The 22,788-nt window shown below is 54.8% G+C and overlaps 3 protein-coding genes across 6 annotated transcripts in view; 1 reads left to right on the top strand and 2 right to left on the bottom strand.

Moving 5' to 3' along the window:
- Positions 1 to 33: 33 nt before the first annotated feature.
- On the bottom strand, positions 34 to 2,811 carry CCDC27 (coiled-coil domain containing 27). The gene is made up of 6 exons (XM_038159785.1): positions 2,573 to 2,811; positions 1,599 to 1,729; positions 1,380 to 1,457; positions 898 to 1,110; positions 378 to 482; positions 34 to 262 (listed from the first exon to the last, which is right to left on the bottom strand). The coding sequence occupies exons 1-6, from the start codon at positions 2,670 to 2,672 to the stop codon at positions 128 to 130; spliced, it is 762 nt and encodes a 253-aa protein (XP_038015713.1). The 5' UTR covers positions 2,673 to 2,811; the 3' UTR covers positions 34 to 127.
- On the top strand, positions 2,769 to 12,144 carry LOC119710539 (myo-inositol 2-dehydrogenase-like). The gene is made up of 9 exons (XM_038159738.1): positions 2,769 to 3,033; positions 4,223 to 4,747; positions 5,630 to 5,700; positions 6,118 to 6,226; positions 6,362 to 6,492; positions 6,882 to 6,989; positions 7,898 to 8,016; positions 8,762 to 8,918; positions 9,359 to 12,144. Exons 1-9 carry the CDS (start codon positions 2,798 to 2,800, stop codon positions 9,505 to 9,507), a joined length of 1,605 nt encoding a protein of 534 aa, XP_038015666.1. The 5' UTR covers positions 2,769 to 2,797; the 3' UTR covers positions 9,508 to 12,144.
- TP73 (tumor protein p73) overlaps positions 12,077 to 22,788 on the bottom strand; it is a 29,600-nt gene continuing 18,888 nt past the window's right edge. For 2 of the 4 annotated variants that reach the window (XM_038159727.1, XM_038159726.1), the window contains exons 5-14: positions 19,460 to 19,646; positions 19,254 to 19,369; positions 18,251 to 18,360; positions 17,814 to 17,956; positions 17,396 to 17,484; positions 16,963 to 17,087; positions 16,221 to 16,375; positions 15,334 to 15,466; positions 14,535 to 14,628; positions 12,077 to 13,045 (exon numbers count right to left, since the gene is read on the bottom strand). In XM_038159727.1, coding sequence (XP_038015655.1) covers positions 12,722 to 13,045; positions 14,535 to 14,628; positions 15,334 to 15,466; positions 16,221 to 16,375; positions 16,963 to 17,087; positions 17,396 to 17,484; positions 17,814 to 17,956; positions 18,251 to 18,360; positions 19,254 to 19,369; positions 19,460 to 19,646 — 1,476 coding nt within the window. In that variant the 3' untranslated portion in view covers positions 12,077 to 12,721. Of the gene's footprint in view, positions 13,046 to 13,161; positions 13,655 to 14,534; positions 14,629 to 15,333; positions 15,467 to 16,220; positions 16,376 to 16,962; positions 17,088 to 17,395; positions 17,485 to 17,813; positions 17,957 to 18,250; positions 18,361 to 19,253; positions 19,370 to 19,459; positions 19,647 to 22,788 lie in introns of those variants that run through there. The other 2 variants (XM_038159729.1, XM_038159730.1) reach the window with 2 other exon arrangements.

The raw sequence follows: 22,788 nt of genomic DNA, 5'->3' as shown, positions 1-22,788 counted from the left end.
TGAATCAATTGAATCAGATACTCCCACAGGACGTGGTGTCAGTAAAATGAGTTTAATCTCTTGTAAGGCACCAGCTCCAAGCTGAGAGCCCAGAGCCTGAGGCTGGTGATGGGCTCTGGCTCAGCCATCAGAGCTTTTCCGTCCTGGAGGATTTCCTTCTCCTTGCTGGCGATGCTGTGCTGCTGTCGCTGCTGAGCAGTGACGTCCTGCTGCCCTTGTTCTTCAGCATCTGCTGGAACTCCGTCCGCTCGTTAAAGACTTTCTGAAAATCAGCCGTATGTGAGGAGGTGGGAAGGCTGGGAGCAGCCCTGCAAAGTGTCCTCTTACCTCAGCAGTCCCTTCCTGGCTGCTGGAAGCTGTCTGGAAGAGCCACATACCTGCATTGCCTCCAGCACCTCGTCATCCGTGAGCTCGGCCTGGGGGTCCTGGCTGCCCTCCACGCTGAACGTAGCCTGGATTATTTTGTTTCTAAACCTTTCAAACTTTGGATAAAAGAAGAGAGCAGGTGTGTTCATGTTTGTATGTGCAGTTCCTTGGCATTTGCACCGATGTACAGAGACTGTGCTGTCAGGCTTGGGCAAAGGACTGGTGAATGAGGATGTGGGAAGGGTTTATGTGAAACTACAGGTGGGCTCTTCCCCCAGCACCAGGCACATCTGCCTGCAGGAGGTGACTTTAGGGTGCTTCTTGTTACCTTGGGTCTGGAAGGATGTTAGAAATCTGGTGATGTAACTGATCTGAACTCACCTTTCTCAAGAGTTTCTGGTATTTGAGGTCTGTTTTCTTTTTAAGTGGCACAAGAGCTGCCTGCTCCACAGCTAGGGAGCAAATGGATTGAGATTCCCAAGTGTGTCCCAAGAGGGAGACAGGCTCTGAGGTGAAAGAGGCCATGCTTACCTTGGTGCTGATGAGCTCCAGTGCCACTCTGGTTTGCAGCTCTGTGTGCTGCAGTGCCTCAAACTGGCTCTGGGTCTCCTTCTGGGCCTGTTTCTGCTTCAGGAGCTGCAGGCGGGTGGTCACAGCCTCAGCCTGCAGCTGGCTGACTGTCCCCTGTAACTCACTGATGAGCTTGTTCTGCTCAGCCAGCTGGAATTCCTGTTCTGTAACAACCTGAGCAGATACAGAAATCCAGCTGTCACTGGGGAGAAGAAAGTGAGCAAGTTTGACCTCATTTTCCCACTATTTGGTCCAAATGTTTGCTGGGCAGAATCTGTGGGCTGACAATCTCACCAGTACTGGTAGCTGTTACTGTTTGGTGTTTTCTCTAAAACTACTTGGATTGAGTGGGGATTTTATATGCCAAACTCCACCAGCCCTAAAACCAGCCCAGTGAAGCAGCAAACACCAGACTTTTCTGTAGAGGCTTTGCACGAATTCACCTCTTGAAGGCTTTGGTTCTCCTTCTCCATCATCATCACCGCTTCTTCCTGCCTCTGTTCTTCTGTCAGGCTGTGATACTGGAAGGGAGAATATTTTACACTTCAGTTTCACAGCTACAGGTGCCCCTCCTGCCCATGAGAGAGACATGTTGCAAAAATCCCAAATTGCCAGCTACCGTGTCTCCTGCTAGCCATGGCCACCACGCTCTTGGGCTGTACCTTGTCAGACACAGCTTGGAGCTGGACTTCTCTCTCTCTGAGCTTCTTCTGGAGCAATTCCTTCTCAGATCTGATTCTCCGAAGCTCGGATTCTTGGATCTCCATCTGTCTTTGCAAGGAAGAGATGGCACCTGTACAGTGGGAGAGTACCCTGTTAGCAAAGCAAATCCCTGCTGAGTGCTCTGTGGCTGCTTTTTTCAGGTGAGCATAAGCAAAGCCACTGTGGGAACAGTCTGGGACCAGACTTGGGTCACATTAATGCTGCAGCCACAGTAATTTTGGGTGATAATGTGGTTTGTGGGTTTGTACAGCCTAGAGAAGAAAAGGTGGTTTCACTTCAGGGTGACCTAATTGTGGCCTTCCAGTACCACAAGGAGCTGACAAGAAAGAGACTGTTTACAAGGTCCTGGAGTGACAGGACAAGGGGGAACGGCTTCATACTGATAGAGAGCAGGGTTAGAATGGAAAAAATTGGTGGTTAGATATGGAAAAAATGGTGCTTAGATAGGGAAAAAATTGGTGGTTGGACATGGGAAGAAATTCTTCCCTGTGAGGGTGGTGAGGCCCTGGCACAGGATGCCCTGAGCAGCTGTGTCTGCCCCATCCCTGGAAGTGTCCAAGGCCAGGTTGGACAGGGCTTGGAGCAGCCTGGGATAGTGGAAGGTGTCCCTGCCCATGGCAAGGGGTGGCACTGGGTGATTTTTAAGGTCCCTCCAACCCAAACCATTCTGGGTGTATTAAACAACGCAGCTTTGAGGTGGGCGCTGCTCGAGCCCTGCTTTGCCACCCTGCTCCGCGCTTTCTCTGCTGGTTTTTCTCATGTTCTTCACTTCCAAGGGCAGAAAGAAATTGCTTTCAGAACAAGCGGCTTTTCAGCCTGTGACCGACACCCTCTACTGCTTCCAAGGTGAAAGGAGACGAACTGAATGAGACCTAGGCAGGTAAAGGTGTGCTCTGGGCACCTCCCGCGGTACCTATGGCCATTTTGTGCTCATCCTTGGCTTTCCGCAGCTCCTGCCGGAGCTGTCCCATGGCTTCGGCGAGCGCTGGTCCCTGCGAGTCATCGGCTTCCATCGCCCGGGGCCGGGCCGGGCCGGGCCGGGCCGTCTCCCGGCGCCGCGGGGCTCGGAGCGGGGCCGCTGCCGGGCAACGCCGTGAGGCGGGCGGGCCTTCCGCTTCCGAGTCAGCGGGGCCGGGCCATGGGGCGGAGGAGGAAGACGCTGCACGACTACGCGGCCGAGTTCTCGGAGCTGTCGGTGCGGCGGGAGCCGGCGGGGCCGGGCCCGGCGGGCGCCGTGGAGACGCTGCTGTGCACGCCGTGCCAGCTGCCCCTGAGGGTGCGCCGCGACCGCATCCTGGAGCACCTCAGCTCGGGCCGCCACTGCCGCAACCGCCGCCTGCTCCGGCAGCTCGGGCTGCGCGCCCCGGGGCTCCGGTGAGGGACACACCGCGGCTCGGGCTCGCCTGCTTCATCTGAGCCTCACCCGACTGACCCGTGCTGGGGTTTAACCCGCCCTTCCCTGCCTCACCCGCCTCATCTGAGCCTCACCCGACTGACCCGTGCTGGGGTTTGACCTGCCCTTCCCTGCCTCACCCGACCGACCCGTGCTGGGGTTTGACCTGCCCTTCCCTGCCTCACCCGCCTCATCTCAGCATCACCCGACCGACCCGTGCTGGGGTTTAACCTGCCCTTCCCTGCCTCACCCGACCGACCCGTGCTGGGGTTTGACCTGCCCTTCCCTGCCTCACCCGCCCCATCTCAGCCTCACCTGACCGACCCGTGCTGGGGTTTGACCCGCCCTTCCCTGCCTCATCCGCCCCGTTTCAGCATCACCTGCCCCATCTCAGCATCACCCGACTGACCCGTGCTGGGGTTTAACCTGCCCTTCCCTGCCTCACCCGCCTCATCTGAGCCTCTCCCGACCGACCCGTGCTGGGGTTTAACCCGCCCTTCCCTGCCTCACCTGCCCCATCTCAGCATCACCCGACCGACCCCTGCTCAGGCTCACCCAGCCTTTCCCTGCCTCACTCGCCTCATCTCAGCCTCACCCGACCCCGACCGACCCCTGCTCGGGCTCATCCTGCTCTTTCCTGCTTCACCTGCCCTGTTTCAGCCTCACCCAGCCTTTCCCTGCCTCACCCACCCCATCCCAGTCTCACCCGACCCCAGAACAGTGTCCCCAGCTGGAGCAGTGCTTGTCCCCCTGTGCTGGGCACTGCTGAGGCCCTTCGAGTGCCGTGCCCAGTTCTGTTCCTCACTACAAAACAGACATTGAGGGCTGGAGCGTGTCCAGAGAAGGGCATGGAGCTGGGGAAGGGGCTGGGGAGTCAGTGCTATGGGGAGTGGCTGAGGGAGCTGCGGGTGGCACTTAGTGCTGTTCTTTAATTAACATGGAGGTATTCAGTAAAGATCTGCCTTAATGATCTTGAAAGTCTTAATGGTTCTTTAATTCTGTCTCACCTGACCCCACTCAGGAAGTGTTTGGACAACATCCTCAGCCATATGGTGGCATTCTTGGGGTGTTCTTATGCAGGGTGTTCTTCTCAAGAGTTGGATTTGATGATCCTGGTGCGTCCCTTCCAGCCCAGGATATTCTCTGATCCTCTCATCTCTGTCTCCTCAGCTCTGCAGGTCCCGACTCCAGCCTGAGCCTGAGCCTGCCCCTGCCACTCGACGTGCCCTCCCTGCTCTCCCATCCCTCCTTCCTCATCACCACTGGATCCAGCACTGGCTACAGCATGGTCCCCTCCCCGCCCTCCTGCCACAAGCTGCTGGTTCCCCACCACCCCATCCCCACCACACACAAGGACGACCCAACACCCTCCACCTCTGCCAGCCACCCCTCAGCGCCGGCCACCTTCCACACCAGGATTGCACCTCTTGGCCCAAGTGTGCCTGCACCTGATGCCTCCAACAGCCCGACACCCCCCTCGTGTCGCGGTGGCAGCGGCGTCGGCCTCGTGCTCTTCGGCGCAGGGCTGGTGAGCGCAGCCTTGTTGCAAAGCCTGCTGGAGGAAGCGGGCTGCTGCCTGCTCTACGTGGTGGAGGATCAGCTGGAGGAGGTGGAACGTGCCTTTGGTGCCCGGGTCCCGGCTGGCACCAGGGTGCTGCGGCAGCAGGATGCCATCGTCGCGCTCAGCGATCCGCGGTACTGGCGGCCACCAGCTCCCGGGAGTGGCTCTGCTTGGGGCAGGGGGGGTTCCATACAAGCCTTGCCTTCCCCTCTGGGAAACTCTGTAGCAGTCCCAGACTGTGCCTCTGGCCATCCCCCTTTTGTCACCTACCCACGGGTCCTTCAGGAGTCTCTGAGAAGCTTAACTGGGCTTGCATACCCACATTAATGGAAACTTGGAGGTGTTTAGGTACAGGCAGTTTTTGTTAAGAAATAAAAAAAAAACATTTTCCTCCATTCCCACAGAACAATAATAAATGGCACCTTCCCTGCTGCCTGCCAGTTTTCCTGTCTCAGAGCAGTCAGCTAAGTTTGGTGGCTCTTGGAGCTCTGAGATAAGTGAGGGTTGGTGTAAATAGGGAGCATTGTGGCATTTTGCTTTACAGTTGAACTGAGGAACTGTAACATCACTAAAGTGCTGTTGCTGTCAGGTCTAAAATATTGCAGGAGCAAAAGGCAGAGGCTTTAGGAAAGGCAGATTTGACACTAGAAAGTAAAGAATCCTAGGAAGCTAAGATGCATTGGTCAGCAGCTCTACCACATAAATACTTTGGATTTCTCTGTGTGTGTTAACTGACAGGATTTAAATCCTTTTTAAAGGAAACCTTTAAAATACTTTCTCCTAGAAGATGCAGGAAAAGCAGTGCAATTCCTTTGTGCCACTTGTGATTTTAACCGATGTGTGTCACTCTGTGTTTCATCTTTGAAGCAGGCACTGAGTTCCTTCTATAACCCAGCTGGCTTTTCCAGAGCAATGGGGTTTTAGGTTTTTTTAACTGTACCCAAATAGAGGTTTTGAGCATTGTTTGATCTAGTGAAAACCTTGTCCTTACTGAAGATCTCTCTTGCTTCCTGCAGAGTTTCTGGAGCCATTATTTGTTCCCCACCTGACAAAGCCCCTGAGATGGTAAGAGATGCCTTACGAGCAGGTGAGAGGAGCAGCTGCACGTTCAGCTTTTCCCTGTGCCCTTTGATGTGCACTTTGTGAGTGTGTTTGTGCTTCAGCAGCAGCCCTGGAGCTGTGCAGGCTCTCAAATTGTGTCATTAAGGTGACTGAGATCCCTGCTGATGTTAATGGCTGGACACCAGTGGGGTTTGTGCTATGCTGGTCCCAGAATGACTGGGCAGTGTCTCATCCTAAAATCCCACCAGGACTCACAGGAAAGCTGTCAGCAAAACAGTTCCACTCCTGGGGTCTGGGACAGCTGAAACCACAGCAGGCAGGCAGAAGGGGGTAAATGCCTTCAAAACCAGAAGTGTAACGAGCTGTGTATGTTACTGCAAGATCAAGGTGTTCTGTGCAGCTGTGTCTCCCCTGAGCCTCGTGTGTGTCCTGTTTTGCACAGGTAAAGGTGTGTTCTGTGAGGGGCTGCCCAGCTTGGACAGACAGACAGCAGAAGCCTGTTTTGATGAGGCCGACAGGTGCGGGAGGCCACTCGTGTGTGGGTTCTACAAGTAAGACCAGTGGTTTTCCTGTGATTTTTTTCCTTGATAAAATCCCATGTCTGGAAGCAGCACTGATTCCTCAGGCTTTCCTGACTTGGTCCTCAAATCAGCTTGGTTTCACCTGGTCCTTGTTTCCCTTGGAAGGCGCTTTGACCCAGCCCTGCAGTTCCTGTACAAGAAGGTGAGGGACAGCCGGGCTCTGGGCAGCATCCACCGGATCTTGACCATCAGCAGCCTCTATCCTGCAGCCTCTCTGAGCCTGCTGAAAGCCTCAGGTACCCAGCAGCTCCCTGCTGAGGAGTCTGGGCTTCACTCAGACCCAAGGAATGGTTTGGGTGGGAAAGGACATTTAAGCTCATCTGTTCTGCCCCTGCCATGGGAAGAGACACCTTAACCAGATGAGGTTGATCCAAAACCTGTCCTGGAAGTGTCTCTGTGTTCTGTGGGAATTCCCCTGAATTTGTACAGCTTAAGATCCATGGGGAGGAGCGTTTTTTGAGGAGTGTTTTCTTTACCAAACTTCACTTCTGTGCATTTTTTTGTCCCTTTAGTATTAGTTTCTTCACTGTGGGGGCTTTTTATACCATCACTGTGCAGTTCAGAAGTGTACATTGGCTGTGGGTTTCAATATGGAGACATTAATGCCCAGTTTTGGTTCTTCCAGGTGGAATTTTTTACAATGCTGCCGTGCATGACATAGATATTGTCAGCTTGTTGTTGGGAGAGAGTGTGCCAGATACAATATTTTCCCTGGGCCATGCCTTCTGTGCAGGTAAGAATGAGTCTTTTGATGGTTTATTGGGTACCTGTGGAGTTCAGGGTTAAAACTAGGAAGAAAGAAGGAACGAGAGCATTACAGCCATGACAACTGTTCCATCATGGAGCAGCTGAATAAGCAGGCTGGTGGAACATAGGGCAGGTTCCTTGGGGTTATTTGGTGAAGATCTCTGAATCTGGTGAATCTCCTGCTGATGTGAAGCAGTTGCAGTGGAGTTATCATTGAACATGACTCTGCAGGACACCAGGTTTGGAAACAAGAGTGCAGAAAATACTGAGCTAAGGCGTGAGCTCACACAGATGTCAATGCAATGTTCATTCTCTGCTTTCTCTGGCCCTTCCCTGTGGATCCCAGCGCAAAGCTGTGTGTTTGCTCTGGGTCATGTTGGGCTGCCGTGCACACTCTGGGGGTTGCCACACTCATTTAAACGAACCGTAAAAGGTGGAAGCTGCCATTTTTTAAATGTAAATGCGGAGTTTTAATTAAGATAATTGCAGCAGCTGCCAAGCTTGGCTGGCTGGGGGTGAGGAGGGGCAGGATGCAACGCTCTGTTCCGTGGCACAGCATTGAAGTGCAGCAAACAAGAGCCCTCCAGGAGGGTTCTGTAGCCTCTGCCTTGCTCCAGCAACGTGCTGGAAGTTGCCTGGTCCTGGAAGCACAGGTGGGTGCCCTCATTAGGGAGCTGCAGGCTGGGAAGGTGGAGTTGGGCCTGGGGCTGTGTGTTCCTGCAGAACTGCCTGAGTTCCATCAGGAGTGCTGGTGAAGCAGCTGGGGTGTTGTCACCAGTGTGTCCTGTGGGAAGCTGTCACAAAGCCAGCGTTACCTCCACAAGGAAGAACAGCAGTTTGTAGAACTTGCTGGTTTGCTGTTCCTGGGGTGAGCCAGGCCTGTTTTGTCCCCAGACATGGGCTGCCTGAGGGATGTGGACACGGTCACCATCAGCATGAAGTTCCCCAGCGGAGCCATTGTCACTCTGGACGTCAGCCAGCACTGCACCAGGAGCTGTGACCAGCGGCTGGAGGTGGGGTCCTGCTGCTCAGTCAAGTCTGTTTTGAGTCCTCTGAGTGTGCCTGCAGCACATTTCCCAAAACCCCTCTGTTACAGAATCACTGAGGTTGGAAAAGACCTCCAGGATCATCAAATCCAACCCGTCACCAATCCCCACCTTGTCACCCAGAGCAGAGCTCTGAGTGCCACATCTTTTGTTGGGCTGTTGCCCCAGCAACAGTGGCTTCGTGTCCTTTTTCAATCTACAATCCACTTTCTCTTTTCTCACCCAACTTTTCTCTCTGTCCCATGCATTATGTGGTGTTAAGAGCTGCATGAATCATACCAGAGCAGGAACTGGTGTCAGCTCTCCTGAGGCTGAAGTTGAGCAGATTTCCTTTGTCCTTTCCAGGGTGGTCTCAGCTGTGTAGCAGGAGTCCAGCATATGAAAGGGGAAGAAAAGTGTAAATTCCTACTGTAATGAATAATTACAGCTACAGGGGCTGGTCTTGGGGAGGAATTTCTGTTAGGCACTTGTAAAAGGGGCTTTGCTCAGGTGAGGTATCACACAAGTGGAAGCCACTGTACTGCAGCACATCCCTGGTGTTCCTGTTGTGTCTGAGCCATACCAGGGCTGGGGCAGGTGTGACTCCTCATTTCAGAACCTGCTTTTGTCTTCTTTTACAAACCAGGGCTTCTCTAACCTGGCCAGGTGTGCGAGATTGAAAGTGTGATAACTTCAAAATGTTCTTTCTTCCCTGTTTTGCTCCTTCCCTCAGGTTCACGGGTCTCAGGGGACCTTAAGGGTGGACAACCAGAACCCCCTGGGCATCACAGAGCATGGGACTTCTGTGTCCATCTGTCCCCAAACCCAAGCTGAGCGTTATAGGGATGCATACAGGGAGCTCTTCCGGCACTTCCTGAGAACCCTGAAAGGTGGGACAAGGCTTGAATTGATGTCTGGTGTTGCTTTGTTGGGGGATGCACTGTGTCAGGTCATGGAGATGGGTGGGGAATGATGATCTGGAACTCTGTGCTGGGAAGAAATGAGAGTTGGGAGGGGGAATTGCCTTGGCCCTTACTGCCCTTTGTGATGAAAGCAGCTGTTTGTGACAGCCGAGAGATCCTCACCTGAGTCCTGGCTGCCCAGAAGGGATAAAAATCACAGAATCACAGAATGGCTTGGGTAGGAAGAGGCTCTGAAGACCATCTAGTCCAAGCTGTTTTTACTCAACAGCATTTCAGCTGTTGTGGCTGCATTGACAGGGCAGGAGGAGGGGGCTGAAATGTTTTAAGTCCTGCGGCCCCAGTGCTGTGGTGGAATCTGCTCACAGGGGACCGTGGGTTTCATCCAGTGCTTTGTTCCTGTCCCGCAGGCCAGGAGCCCGCCGTGGTCACCAAGGAGCAGTTCCTCTGGACCATCCAGGTGGCTGCAGCAGCCGAGCAGTCCTGGAGGAACGGGTCTGCCGTGGACTTGCACAGCGGTGCCACGGATCCGGCTGGGGTCAAGGCTGAGCTCGTGTGACAGCCACTCCCACCCAGTGGCCTCAGCAGAAGCCTGGATGGTGGTTTGGTGTTCCCACTGGGAATGCCCAGCAGACAGAGGCACTTCTGAACCAGGGCAGGGCAGGGTTCCTGCCACGTCAGCCAGAGCCTGCAAGAAATTCCGTGTGGTTTCATCCAGGTGGCTTTTGCTCCTGGGGGTTGCTGCTGGCCACAGAGCTCTGTTTTCCTGGGAGAAAAGTGATGCTCCTTGGGCCAGGCAGGCTGGTGCAGCACCACCATTAGCTGGGATGAGGGAGAATCCTCCCCTTGGAGAGGGAGCAGCCACTGTTCTCTGCCTGGAGGAGAAGTCACAAGCAGGCGCCTTCCCAGCAGTGCCACAAGGGAGGTGATGTAATGCTCAAAAAACCACAGGAGCATCTGTCTGTGAGTATGTTTAGAGTGGATATATGGAAGAAATTCTTCCCTTTGAGGGTGGTGAGGGGCTGGAATGGATTTCCCAGAGAAGCTCTGGCTGCCCCATCCCTGGAAGTGTCCAGGGCCGGGTTGGACAGGGCTTGGAGCAAGCTGGGCTAGTGGAAGGTGTCCCTGCCCAGGGCAGGGGGTGGGATGGGATGAGTTTTAAGGTTCCTTCCAAACAAACCACTGTGGGATTCCATGATCCTGTTTGGGACACAGACCCCAGCAGAAGGCAGAGCCACAGGCCAGCCAGTGTTTCTGCCAGGAGCTTTGGACTTTGTCATGTGTGGAGCTCTCTGCAGGTGTGTGGCTCTGACTGTCTCTGTCTGGCTGTCACATGCCAGCTTTCAAGATCTTTTGAAGCTTTTTTTTTTTCTATTTTTATTGAATTACAACAACATCCTTGACTTCTTCCATTTCAAGGCATTAGTTTATAAACTTCGTGCAAGAACCTTTAGTTCAATCAATTTCCAATTCCTACCTGTGGAATATATACTCCTAAAGCTAGAAATAATGGTGACATTTGTGTTCTTTTTGGGAAGTTGTTTTTAACAGTGTAATTTTTCAAGCTCAGAAAAATTGTGTCTTCATGCTTGTTCTCCATTCCATTCACTATTTTTAACTGTTTATTGAGAAAAAAAGTTTTATGTGTCCAGAAGCTGGTTTTTGCCTCTCTGTGCTTGCTGTATCAGATTAGTACACAATGGTGGGTTTCTTTTTTGTTTCAGTAGCTTCAGGCCCTTTGAGGTCCTACGGTTGAAGGTTTACTCAGGGTTAAGAGGGCACTTTCTGTCCAATTTTAATTTCCAGATGCAAGAATTCCCACGTGTGCTTTTATTGTGTTACAAAAAAAAAAAAAAAAAAAAAACCAAACAAAAACAACCAAAACAAAACAATGGAAAAACAACCCAAAACAAAAGAGAAACCACAGCTATAAAAATAACACATTTTCCAAAGATAACATTACAAAAAATACAATTCCTATCACAGAGTGATCCATTAATACTGCCGGGAAACCCCAGGAACGCTGGAAATGTGAGTGGTTGTTGCAAAAGCTTTAAAGCATTAAAGTGCTTTACTGAGCCGTTTCCTGGGGACACAGATCACTGTCAGCCACACCAGGGGAGTTCCCAATCTCAAAGATTCCCAGTCCCTGTGGTGTGAGGGGTGGGATGGCCTCAGGGATGGTGTCTGCACCTGCAGCTCACCAGTCCCCGAGGGAGAGGAGGGACAAGAGGCAGCCTCTGTGTGCTGAAGGCTCAGAGCTGCTGTGGGACACCCAGACAGGGTGGAGGAGGGTCCCGGGGCTGTGGGTGCAGCACATCCAGTGGTCACGCTCCTGTCCCCCTTGGAGAGGGAACAGCCACTGCCTGCCTGGAGGAGAAGTCGCATCTCGGGTGATCCCTGGTGGGATTTCAGCACTTCTGCTCTTGCTTGGAGGGTCCAGGGATTTGGGAAGGGTATCCAGCCCCTTCCCCAGCCTGGGGGTGATGGGAAGCAGGTGCAGGGCTGCCTTTGGAGGCCTCCAGAGGGAGAGTGCACCAGTGGGAATGGGCTGGGCAGCATCATCTCTGTGCAGGTTCCCTCAGGCTGCCCAAAATCTTGAGTGACCCAGGGCTGAGGGGGCAGATGCAGCAGCTCCCTGCCCTCCCTCCCACAGCAACAGCTCCTGTGACTTCCAGTGCCTTTCCAAGACCTGTTGTGGGACACTGCCTTCCCAAAAGTGTAAGGAATAGACATTCAGGGAGGGAACACACCTATTTGTGTCCTTGCTTTCTGTGAAGGCTTTTTCCCCTACCTAAATCAACAGAGAAATTGCAGCTGGGGAAAATGATGAGGAACAGAAGAGAATTAGGCAGCCAGTCCATGCTGTGCTCCAAAAAGATGGAATTTACACCATGACATTCCAGCTTGTCAGGTCTGACCAGTCACCAGAACTCCCCAAGGGAGCAGGGAAGGATTATCCAGACCTCTGACTTCCCAGGACAATCTCTGGCTTTCCCCCTCCACAACTGCATGCAAGAGATTCGGAGGAGGGAAAAAACTGAGTTTGGAATGGACAAGGCTGGAGCCAGGATTGTCTGCATGTTTACATGCTACAACATGGAATTAATTTACTTGACACTGTGGTGTCTCAGGAGTCAGTATCAATTTTTATAGCTTACATGAAAATAGATTTTTCTCTCTCCTTACAGCACAACCAGTTTACTGTATGTACATTGTTTATATACACCAACCTTTAAGTACAAGAACACATTGGCAATGGACAAACAGGGTCTTTCTGGCTCTACAGAGGGCTGAGGGAAGGGGGGCATTTGGCAGTCCATGGAAAAGCAGGATGTGGCTTCACACCAGTCCCTGGCAATGCCTGCGCAGGTCAGGTCAGGGCTGAGTCCGTGTTGCAGTGACAAAGCCCTCTCAGTTTGGGACACCACAGAAAACACAGACGGCGAGCAGGGGTGAGAAAAATGTGCTGTCCTTACACCGCTGGACGCAGGGATGCTCCAGAAAACACCAACCACACAGTGCCTCCTGTGCCGTGGGCAGACAGAAATCCCACTCTGGCTGCTGAGCTGGCTCAGCTGCCCTCCTCCTTTCCTTCCTCCTCCTCCTCACCTCCAGTTTCCTCCGCAGGCAGGCACCTCCTGCCTGGCTCAGGGCCCGCAGTTCCCCTGGATAACAAAGTTAAACTTCTCCAGGTGCCCAAGGCTGCAAATACATTTCGAGGGGGGGTGGTTGTCACCCCGCCGGTGTCTCGCTGCCACCTCTGGAGCCCCTCAGTTGATCTCTCCCTCCGTGAACTCCTCCTTTATGGACTGTTTGCGGGATTTGCAGTCCGGGAGGTCGAAGCCGAAGTCGGCCCAGTCGTCGGCCGCGCCGCGGTTGGGGATGGTGATGGTGTGGCGCACGCGGAAGTGCACGGCCTCCATCACCCGCTGCCGCTGCAGCTCGCCCGAGCTGCCGATGGAGATGGTGGAGGCGTTGCTGCTGCTGGAGCGGATCAGCTGCTGGGCCCCGTAGTCGTGGCTCTGCTTGAGCTCCTGCAGGCCCCGCCAGATGACCATGCGGTACTGCTCCGGGATCTTCAGTGCTGCGAGATCCTGCAAGGACAACAGCGCTGAGGCGCGGCCGGCGGAGGTGGGGCTGCACCAGCAGGAGAGAGCCCCAGGTTATGCTTTTTGGGGGACACATGGGTGCAGTGCCCAACAGAGCAGAGCTGGACCTCCCGCCATGGCCGTGGGTGCCTCATCCCTTGGGTTATTTCTTGTTTGTAACCAAGTTACTCAACCGTAGGTTTGCAGGTTGTAGATTTTTGTTGTTGTTTTGGGAGGGGTTCGCATCAAACTGATGTGGAAATGGGAGGGAAGGAAGGGATGATTCCCCCTGAACACAGGTTGCAGAGCAGCGCGTGGAACATCCCTGTGGCTGTGCACTTGGGATGGCCTCTGCTCTGGTCCTGGCCCAGGAGGCTGGAGCAGTACCAGCCTCCAGCACTGAGGTGGGTGACCTCAGACTGGGGACATGTGCCAGGACACACACCAGCACAGGGGGAGCTGCCAGGGGTCCATGTTAATGCCAGCACAGAGACTCACGGGAGTGTTAACTGGAGCAGACAGCGAGTATGCAATTAGTAGCTACGAACGCCGACTCAGACACACAGCTCTGCCCTGACACAAATTTTGGCCATTCCTGAACGTTTCTGTGGACAGCTGACAGGCAGTCACGGAGTTAGTTCAGCAAACGGTCCAGAACCAGGCTCAAGTTACACAACTGGCCCCAGCCACCAGTGACAAATCATCACCTCTCAGGCAGAATGTTGTAGCTGCCAGGTAGAGACACTGCTGCACCTGCCTGGGGCAAAACTAGGTCAGAACAGGATTGGGCAGAGGCTCTGTCTCAGTCAAAACACCATCTCTGGGATTTACAGGGTTTTCCATGGCTCAAAGGGTTCAGGATTATTTTTTGTTTTCCTTTTTCTTGTTCCTCTGATGGGCTGGGGAAGCCCCAGCTCTGGTGCCACCCCTGGTACCAGCACCAGAGAGTGGCAGCAGCAGAGGCTGATGCTCTGGGCACACACACAGGTATTCCCAGCATCCCCTCCATGCTTTTTCTGACAACTTTTGCCTGACCTGGGCTATTTCATTCCAGACTTCAGCCTCTTTCATTCTAAAGATTAGCAGGGGAAGAGGTGAGACCAGATTAGACCTCCCTGAGCTGCAGAGGGATGTCCTGCTGGCTCCGTGGGATATAGGGTGTTCCACTGAGCACCTCAGCTGTGTTCTCTGTGTTAGGTGGAAAATCTCCCTGAGCTCTGGCCTGGGGATCTTTGATCTGTTGTTTCTGAGAGTCTGGAGAAAGCAGTTGAGACTGGTTATGGTTTTTTGGGACTGGTTGTGATTTTTACCAAGGCCTGAGCAATAGCTACCTCCAAAGGACCATCAAGGGGGCAGGAATGACAGGCATCAATCACGTTCTCTGTGAGGGGTTGGGGCACAGGTTTCCCTTCCTCCAAAACACTTTTGGTTTTGCTTTTCAGACCAACAGCTGCAGGAAACAAGTGGTAAGAACAGATCTCCCCAAAGCATTTACCTCTATGGATAGGTTCTGCAGGTGGTAAATATTCTGTAACCCTTGTGAGGTGAAATAGTCGATGCAGTTTGGACACCCCAATCCTGTTAAAAAACTGCAGAGAAAGTTTGGAAAATAAAGTGGCATTAAGTTCTCATGAACAACAGCTGTGTCCCACTCTGTGGGACAGACCGTGTCAGGTGGGGGATGTGGAGAACTCCATGGATGCTCCACTGGCACTAAGGTCAAAGCACACTGTGGGGTTGTGTTCATTCCTAAAACTACAGATGTTTTTATCCTGGTTATCTGAGATTTTGGCTCAGGAACTCATATAATGTGAGGGAGCTCAAGCTACCGGGGAGGGGGATCAGGGCATGCCCCAGGCTCTGCCCTGTGTGCATGCTGGCCCAAGGTCTCTCAAAACATCTGTGGTCTTTTTAAAGGCCAAAACATTAAAAACCTGCAGAGCTGTTAATGCATTTCTGATTGAAATAAGCCACATGGACCCACTTCCAGGTGTTGCTGGAAGGGGAAGGGGGAAGCTCATAAAGGTACACGCCATTGGACAGGTAGGACAAGACCCTCTTTAGGATGTACCTAATTTCTAATTGATGAGGGATGGATTCCCAGGGAGGTGTATGAGGGCAGTGGGAGCTTCTGACTGATTGGTAGCTGGGCTTTGGTTGCTGAGGTGAGAGGAACAGCAGTGATTTCTCAGTTGGGGCCAGTGGCCAGTTGCCAGACAGATGGGAAGGTTAGAGCGAGGGACACAGCAAGGAACAGAGGACAAGACAGACAGGACACCAGGTTCCTTCCCTACCTGACGAGGCTGGGGTCGGCGTTGTAGGGTGGAGGGGGGGTGCAGTGTGACCCCGACACCATGGACTGGGAGGAGTGGCCCCCGTTCATTTCTCCGTTGGTCTGCATGGGGTGGCTGTTCAGCATTCCGGGTCCTGGGCAGGGGCAACAAATGCACCCATTAGACACCACCCAGACCCGATAACCTGTGGGAACCCAGGGCACAGGGAATATTTCCCTGTGTGCTCTGAGGGGTCCTGACCCCCAGAGAAGCACTGGCTTTGACCCTCACCCACAGAGAAAGCTTCCAGGACTTCAAGATAGACTAGAGTCTACAAATGTGTGAAACAGATCATAGACAGTAGTGTAGTGTTTCACTTGGGTGAGAAAATTAGGTTTTGGGGTTTTTAGTATGTTGTAGATGGAGGCAAGATAGAGGGCATTGAGCATTGTCCTGAGCTGCTTCTTCTTCTTCATCTACTCCATTTTCTGCAGTGCTGGTGGCACAGGGTGACCGGTCAACCACAGTTTTAGGTTACATGGACAGACAACGGATGAGTTATTGGTAGATAGGTAAAAATAAAGTGTGTTTTAAAAGTTAATTGGATGGGGCAACTTTAAAAGACCTTGAAACTGTACATCTGTAGCCATTTTGCAGTGCTTTTCCTGTGTGCAAAGTCTGGTGTTAAGGGCATACTGAAGTTTTGATAAGATAATAAACAACTAGCTGAAGACTGAAAAAATCCAGCAGGTCTCCTTTTCCTGACACAGAACTGCTCCAGGAGGGTTTCTCCTGACAGGGGAACCCTCAGGGAGGGGCCCAGCGTGAAGCCCAGAAATGAAGAAATTGATAATAACCCCCAGTCCTGGGCAGAGAGAGCCCTGTGCCCCTGCTGACAGAGGACGTACCCATGGGGCCCAGGCTGGGTGCAGAACTGGAGCCGTGTTGGGCAGGCTGCCCCACCAGCTGGTTCACAGAGGGCAGCTTGTTGATTCCTCCGCCGTGGACTTTATTCATGGGGGAAAGGACGGGGCCATAGGAGGAAGGCGTCTGCAGCTGGCTCCTGTTTGGGGTGGGAGCACTCTGGTCAGAGTGGGGTGAGTGGGATGGAGCTGCCCTGCTCTGGCCTGCAGCTCCCTCCCAGCCCATCCAGCCTCCCTAGCAAGGGTGCTCAGGGGCTGTGGGGGTCTCGAGGGGCTGCAGAGTTCTGGGGGCTGTAGGGGTCTCAGGGGCTGTGGGGGTCTCGAGGGGTTGCAGGGGTCTGGGGGCCTGTAGGGGTCTCAGGGCCTATGGGGGTCTCAGGGGCTGTGTGGGTCTCAGGGCTGTGGGGGTCTCGGGGGCTGTGGGGGTCGCAGGAGCTGTGTGAGTCTCAGGAGCTATGGGGATCTCAGGAGCTGTGGGGGTCTCAGGGCTTTGGGGGTCCCAGGGCCTATGGGGGTCTCAGGGCTGTGGGGGTCTCAGGGCTGTGGGGGTCTCAGGGGCTGTGGAGGTCTCAGGGCTGTGGGGGTCTCAGGGCTTTGGGGTCTCAGGGGCTGTGGAGGTCTCAGGGCTGTGGGGGTCTCAGGGCTGTGGGTGTCTCAGGGGTTTTGAGGGTCTCAGGGCTGTGGGGGTCTCAGGGCTTTGGGGTCTCAGGGCTGGGGCAGGACTCACTGCCTCTGCAGGAGCTGCTGCTGCTGCTGCCGGTAGGAATCCACCAGCTGCTGCGGAACCAGCTCCACCAGCTCCAGGCTCTCCTTTATCTTCATCAGGATCTCAAAGTTCTCCCGGCCTCGCACCTGGAGGAGGGAACAACACCAGGACTTTGCTTTATTCCCATCCCACCTGGCCAATTCCTCTTTTCCCTTTTTTCCACCCAGACCGACAGTCACTGTGGCCAGGGACTGTTCGGGATGCCTCAATCCCTTGGACATGTGTGTCCATGGGTGCTTTTCCTCCTATTCCCAAGGCCCCTGCTGTCCTGCAGGAGCCTGTGCAGCCCCCAACCTGCCTGACATCCCCTCCCCAAGGTGCTTCTGGCAGAGGGGACAGTGCCACCGCTGTCCCAGGAGGATTTCTGACCCCATTGCAGCTCACCCACACTTACAGGCACGTAGTACATCTCCTCCTCTCCGTGCCTCCGTTTCTTAATGCCAGTGCCCAGCGCTGGGATGCCCTGGGGGCTCTGCTTGAAGGCTGGAAAGGAGAGGGGAAGAGAATTGATAGAGTCGTGGGAGACAGGAGGTGTCAGGGAGCACCTCAAGCTGTGCAGGATGCTGAAACCATTCCCTTGGGGCCTGGAATGGGAGTGTCCCTTTGTTATTGTCAATAATAAATAAATATATCCGGCCATGAGAGCCATGCCCAGGCATCTTTGGGCTCTGCGAGGAGAGGGGTGGGTCTGACTTATGAGATTAAGTGGGGAAAGGCCAAAGCATCACCCCTGAGTGTGGATTTGAGCCCAAACTTGTGAAGGACAGGGATTTCGGGTGCCCTGAGCCCCCCACCCCTGTCAGGGGACTCACTGCGCTTGTTGGCGTTGCCGTTCTTGGCCGTGCTCTCGTTCAGGGCTTGCTGCTCTCGGAAATGATCCTCGTCGGCTTTGCGGTCCCTGCCGGGACAGGCACAGATCCGCCCCTCGAAGGATCTCCTCCCCAGGACCTGGCCGCTGGGAGAACAGCACAATCAGTGGCCCTGCTTCCCCCCGGGCAGCAACCACATCAGCGACCCTCAGAGAACAACGGAACCCCCGAGCAGCTGGCTCCTGGGGCAGAGGAAGGCTCCAGCTGCCGGGCTGGGTCCCCGGTCCCCCCTCTCCGAGCTGGCAGAGGGGAGCATCGCCGTGCAATGATCTAGGGCTGTCCCATCCCGCTCCCTGGGGATGCTCCCTGCAGCAGAGGGCTCCTTCCCCAGCCCTCGCGTGGTGGGAGGGATGCCCAACCCTGCTCCCACAGCCACTCACTCTCTCGTCTCCAGGGTGATGATGATGAGGATGGGCCTCCTGTTCATCCCTCCCACGCAGCTGCTGTTGCACATGAAGTTGTACAGGATGGTGGTGAACTCGGTCCCCACCTGCCCGGGAGGGGAGAGCAGGTGCTGAGTGGGGAGTGATGGGGGGAGGCAGGCTGGGGTCCCAGGGAGTGAAGAAGAGGAGGGGGAGGCAGGCTGGGATCCCGGGGAGTGAAGAAGAGGAGAGGGAGGCAGGCTGAGATTCCCTGGGAGTGAAGAAGAGGAGGGGAGGCAGGCTGGGATTCCCCTGGGAGTGAAGAAGAGGAGGGGGAGGCAGGCTGGGATTCCCCTGGGAGTGAAGAAGAGGAGGGGGAGGCAGGCTGGGATCCCGGGGAGTGAAGAAGAGGAGGGGAGGCAGGCTGGGATGGCCTGGGAGTGAAAAAGAGGAGAGGGAGGCAGGCTGGGGTCCCGGGGAGTGAAGAAGAGGAGGGGGAAGCAGGCTGGGATTCCCCAGGAGTAAAGAAGAGGAGGGGAGGCAGGCTGGGATCCCAGGGAATGAAGAAGAGGAGGGGAGGCAGGCTGGGATTCCCCGGGAGTGAAGAAGAGGAGGGGAGGCAGGCTGGGATCCCAGGGAATGAAGAAGAGGAGGGGAGACAGGCTGGACTGGGATGAAGAATCAGGGCTGGACCCTCTGGCACAGGGCTGGTGCTTTGGCAGGATGAGCAGGGGAACATTGGGGATGGTGCCAGCTGGAAAGAGGGGGCTGACAAGGACTGTGGGGGCACCCAGGGAAGGAGTGGAGGGGATATCCTGTTACACCCCACTTCCCAAGACCGGGCTGCTCTGGGATGCTTCACAGGGCTGGGAGCTGCAGGCTCTGCAGTGTAGCTGCCACCAGGGCTGGGATGAGCACAGAGTGGTCTTAGATGTGCCAGGGCAAGGGGCAGGTTGGGCCAAGCAGCCCAAACCAGGGCGGCAGGGGCTGCTCCTTCTCCCCACCACGAGCAGCCGGGTACCTGCGGGGGCTCGTAGGGCACCATCACGCTCTGCCGCCCCGTCACCGGGTCATCCACGTACTGGGACAGGTTGTTGCCTTCCACCCGGATGAGGTGGCTGGCGGGGGCTGACTGGCCTGCAAGGCAAACCTGCAGTTAGAGCCACGGCTCATCCTGAGCACACGAGGGCGGCGACACCAGGGACGTGCAGCCCCCGGAGCCCTCACCGTCATTGAAGTCGCGGCCCAGCTCGTGGTTCGGGCAGCGTTTCACCACCTCGGTGACGTGCTCTGCCTTCTTGTAGACGGGCATGGCTCGGATGATGGTGCCTGGGGGCGGCGAGGTGGACACCTTGATCTGGATGGGGCATGTCTTGGCGATCTGACAGTAGAGCTTCTTCAGCAGCGGGGAGTACTGGAAAACAGGAGACATGCCTCAGGTGAGCATCCCCAGTGGGGTGGAGGGTGCTCCCCCATCCACCATCATCTTCCTCTGCTGCTCTGGTGCAAAGGCAGGGCTTCCTTCTCTTCCCTGTGCTCTGGAAATGCTGAAATCTGACAATTTCACCCACACTATGTTTCCACATAAACCAGATACAGCCACCTCTTGGGGCAGGGAAGGGCTTCCCAGATGGGCAAGGGCTGTGGCAGAGCAGGGCACCACGGCGCTGAGACAGAGGGAATCTCACTGGAAGACAGGAGACATCCCTCAGGTGAGCATCTCCGGTGGGGTGGAGGGTGCTTCCCCATCCAACCTCAGCTTCCTCTGCTGCTCTGGTGCAAAGGCAGGGCTTCCTTCTCTTCCCTGTGCTCTGGAATTGCTGAAATCTGACAATTTCACCCACACTATGTTTCCACATAAACCAGATACAGCCACCTCTTGGGGCAGGGAAGGGCTTCCCAGATGGGCAAGGGCTGTGGCAGAGCAGGGCACCACGGCGTTGAGACAGAGGGAATCTCACTGGAAGACAGGAGACATCCCTCAGGTGAGCATCTCTGGTGGGGTGGAGGGTGCTTCCCCATCCAACCTCAGCTTCCTCTGCTGCTCTGGTGCAAAGGCAGGGCTTCCTTCTCTTCCCTGTGCTCTGGAAATGCTGAAATCTGACCATTTCACCCACACTATGTTTCCACATAAACCAGATACAGCCACCTCTTGGGGCAGGGAAGGGCTTCCCAGATGGGCTAGGGCTGTGGCAGAGCAGGGCACCACGGCGCTGAGACAGAGGGAATCTCACTGGAAATCAGCAAAACCCTTGTTCGTGCATCACTCAGCCCATTTTGGAAACATTCCCAAGTCTGTTCTCACACACGGAGCACTCAGGGCACTGACACACCACAGCCTGAGGAAATCATGCTTGGTGCCATTAACGGTGTCACAGCTGATTAGGCAGGACCTGGGAGTTTAGTTCTGACACAGATGGGTTTGTCCTGATCCTGACTCAATCCTTTGCAGCAGCAGTGGTTTATGGAGGGGACAGGGTAAGGACAGGATGGGGACCACTGTCTGGACTGGCTGTGGGAGGAAGATGCTCTGTGGCAGCTGAGGGAAGGCCAGCAGTCACTCCCGAGTAGAAAATGGTGTGTGGCCACCAAATTCCTCCCTGTGAGGGCACAGTGGGGTTTGCTCAGTGGCATACTTGTCTCCCAAGGCCCTTGGATGGGGGAAGCTCTGGGGGCTGCAGCGTGTGCCCCTCCAGAGCAGGGCTGGGGAAGGAGAGCCTGTCCTTCACCTTCCAGGAACTGCCCAGCTGTGGGGATGTGCAATTCCCTTCCACCTCAGCCGTGCCATGCTGTTTTCCATCTCGCAAGGAATGTGTTTGCTATACACCAGCCCACCCCTGTGCTCGGAGCAGCCCGTCCCTGCATGGCAGGGCATGTTCCTGCTCCAGGTATTTTATCTCATCCCCACAACACAGAGCCCGGTGCCAAAAAAATACCACCGTGCAGAGCGTTTGTGGGGATGTTAAAGCTTGTCCTGAGCCATCCAAATACAGCTGTGCCGAGGGGAGGCTCTGCTCTCCCCGTGCCAGGCGGTTCCTGAGCTGGGGCTGCCCAAAGCAGGGGCTCAGCACAGGGCTGGAGGGTGTTCAGGGATTCAGTGGTGGCTCAGTCCCCACTTTTCCTGGCTGTGAGCGTGTCCCAGTGCAGCTGTGGATCAGGCAGGAAGGATTTGTGTCTCCCAGTCCCTCTGCCCTGGCTGCAGGAGTAGATCCACCAGTGGCTGAGTGAGGTGCTCCCACCACCAGGACAGGGACAGGGCAAAAAGCAGAAACCATTTCTGGGTTTGTCTCATTTAGGTGGTCTCTGTGGAAGTTCTGGGATGACATAAAGGGCAGAGGATCTGCCAAGGCAAACAGCAGCAGCTCCAGCAGCTCCTCCAGCCCTGCACTGGTGGTGGCCAGCTGCAGGAACCAGAGCAGTGGTGTGTCCTGTGTGTCCCAAGATCAGAACCTGCTCAGTGCTGGGGGGAGCAGGAAGATGCTGTGGTCACTGGAGGGCGGTGACTGAGAGGTCTAACATGCACTTGAACCTGACAACAAGAATGAATCCTTATTTTTTGTAGGCACTTGGACTCACCCAACAAGAGAGGATGCTTGGAAACCCCTACTGAAATCCCAAAATTTTGCACTCATACCGGATGATGCTGACTACACCTTGACTCCACGGCCAGGTTGGCTTCCTGGGTGTGATCCTGCACCCCCAGCAGGGATTTTCTCAGGGATCAGGCCTGAGCTGGAAGCGTGGGCTCCACTCACAATGGGGTGACTGGCTGGAAACTCCCATGTGGCTCCAGCCCACGGGACCCACTCACCCACCACGACGGGGCTTAACACCCTCGTTTAGAGGAGCCACCGTGGCAAAACAAGGGTTATTTGGAGGGGGCTCTTCCTTGCCAGGTGTTAAAATACTGACAACTCCTGTCAAAGGATCTTTTCATGTAGACATTCCCGGGCAGCCCTCAACATGCCTGGGAACTATAACTGCTCTGGAAGAGCAGAGGTGCATTATGGCAAGTTCTTTGGTAACAAATTCTCTCATTATACCATGTTATGACATGGATAAATCTCTGTTAAATAGCAGAGTGATGCCCCGCAGGGGGAAGGCGGCCGCTCCGTGCAGACTTGCCTCTGCTGATAACCTTATCGTGTCCCAACAGCTCCGGGATCGCCTTCAAAGATCCCTCCACAATAACAAACTATTCTTTTAAGGAACTCCCTGCTGATAATTCTGGGCAAGAAAAGTCCAGGCTGTGCCCTGGGCGGCCGCACTCCCGATTCCTCTCCGTGTGGAGCCCTCCTGTGCCACATCTCCATCTGCAGCCAGGGCTGAGAGGTCCCACAGACCCAGGCTGCTCATGGCCACCAGGACAACCAGCATTGTGGTTTTGGGATGCCAGGAGGTTCTGCACCCCCAGCTTGGCAATGCACACTCTCTGTAGGGGACAGCAAAACATGCTCTGTGTAGAGTGTCCCTGGGCAGACACCTCTCTGTTATCTGTATTTGATAATTATCAGCCCCATGCACTCTGCTGGGCTGTGCTGCATCACCTGAGGTCC

The sequence above is a fragment of the Motacilla alba genome, chromosome 21 (assembly GCF_015832195.1).
Source record: "Motacilla alba alba isolate MOTALB_02 chromosome 21, Motacilla_alba_V1.0_pri, whole genome shotgun sequence".
Classification (NCBI taxonomy): domain Eukaryota; kingdom Metazoa; phylum Chordata; class Aves; order Passeriformes; family Motacillidae; genus Motacilla; species Motacilla alba.
The sequence above is the reverse complement of the archived record's forward strand: the minus strand, read 5'-3'. Positions and strand labels throughout refer to the sequence as shown.

Bases quoted from the DNA above. Each gene is read 5' to 3' on its own strand.
- CCDC27 (XM_038159785.1), bottom strand. From the start codon at position 2,672: ATGGAAGCCGATGACTCGCAGGGACCAGCGCTCGCCGAAGCCATGGGA. The intron at 1,458-1,598 runs GTACAGCCCAAG...TCTCCCTTCCAG, and splicing joins TCCAAGCTGTGTCTGACAAG to TATCACAGCCTGACAGAAGA. The intron at 1,111-1,379 runs GTGAATTCGTGC...GTATCTGCTCAG, and splicing joins AGAACCAAAGCCTTCAAGAG to GTTGTTACAGAACAGGAATT.
- LOC119710539 (XM_038159738.1), top strand. From the start codon at position 2,798: ATGGGGCGGAGGAGGAAGACGCTGCACGACTACGCGGCCGAGTTCTCG. The intron at 4,748-5,629 runs GTACTGGCGGCC...TGCTTCCTGCAG, and splicing joins GTCGCGCTCAGCGATCCGCG to AGTTTCTGGAGCCATTATTT. The intron at 6,493-6,881 runs GTACCCAGCAGC...TGGTTCTTCCAG, and splicing joins GAGCCTGCTGAAAGCCTCAG to GTGGAATTTTTTACAATGCT.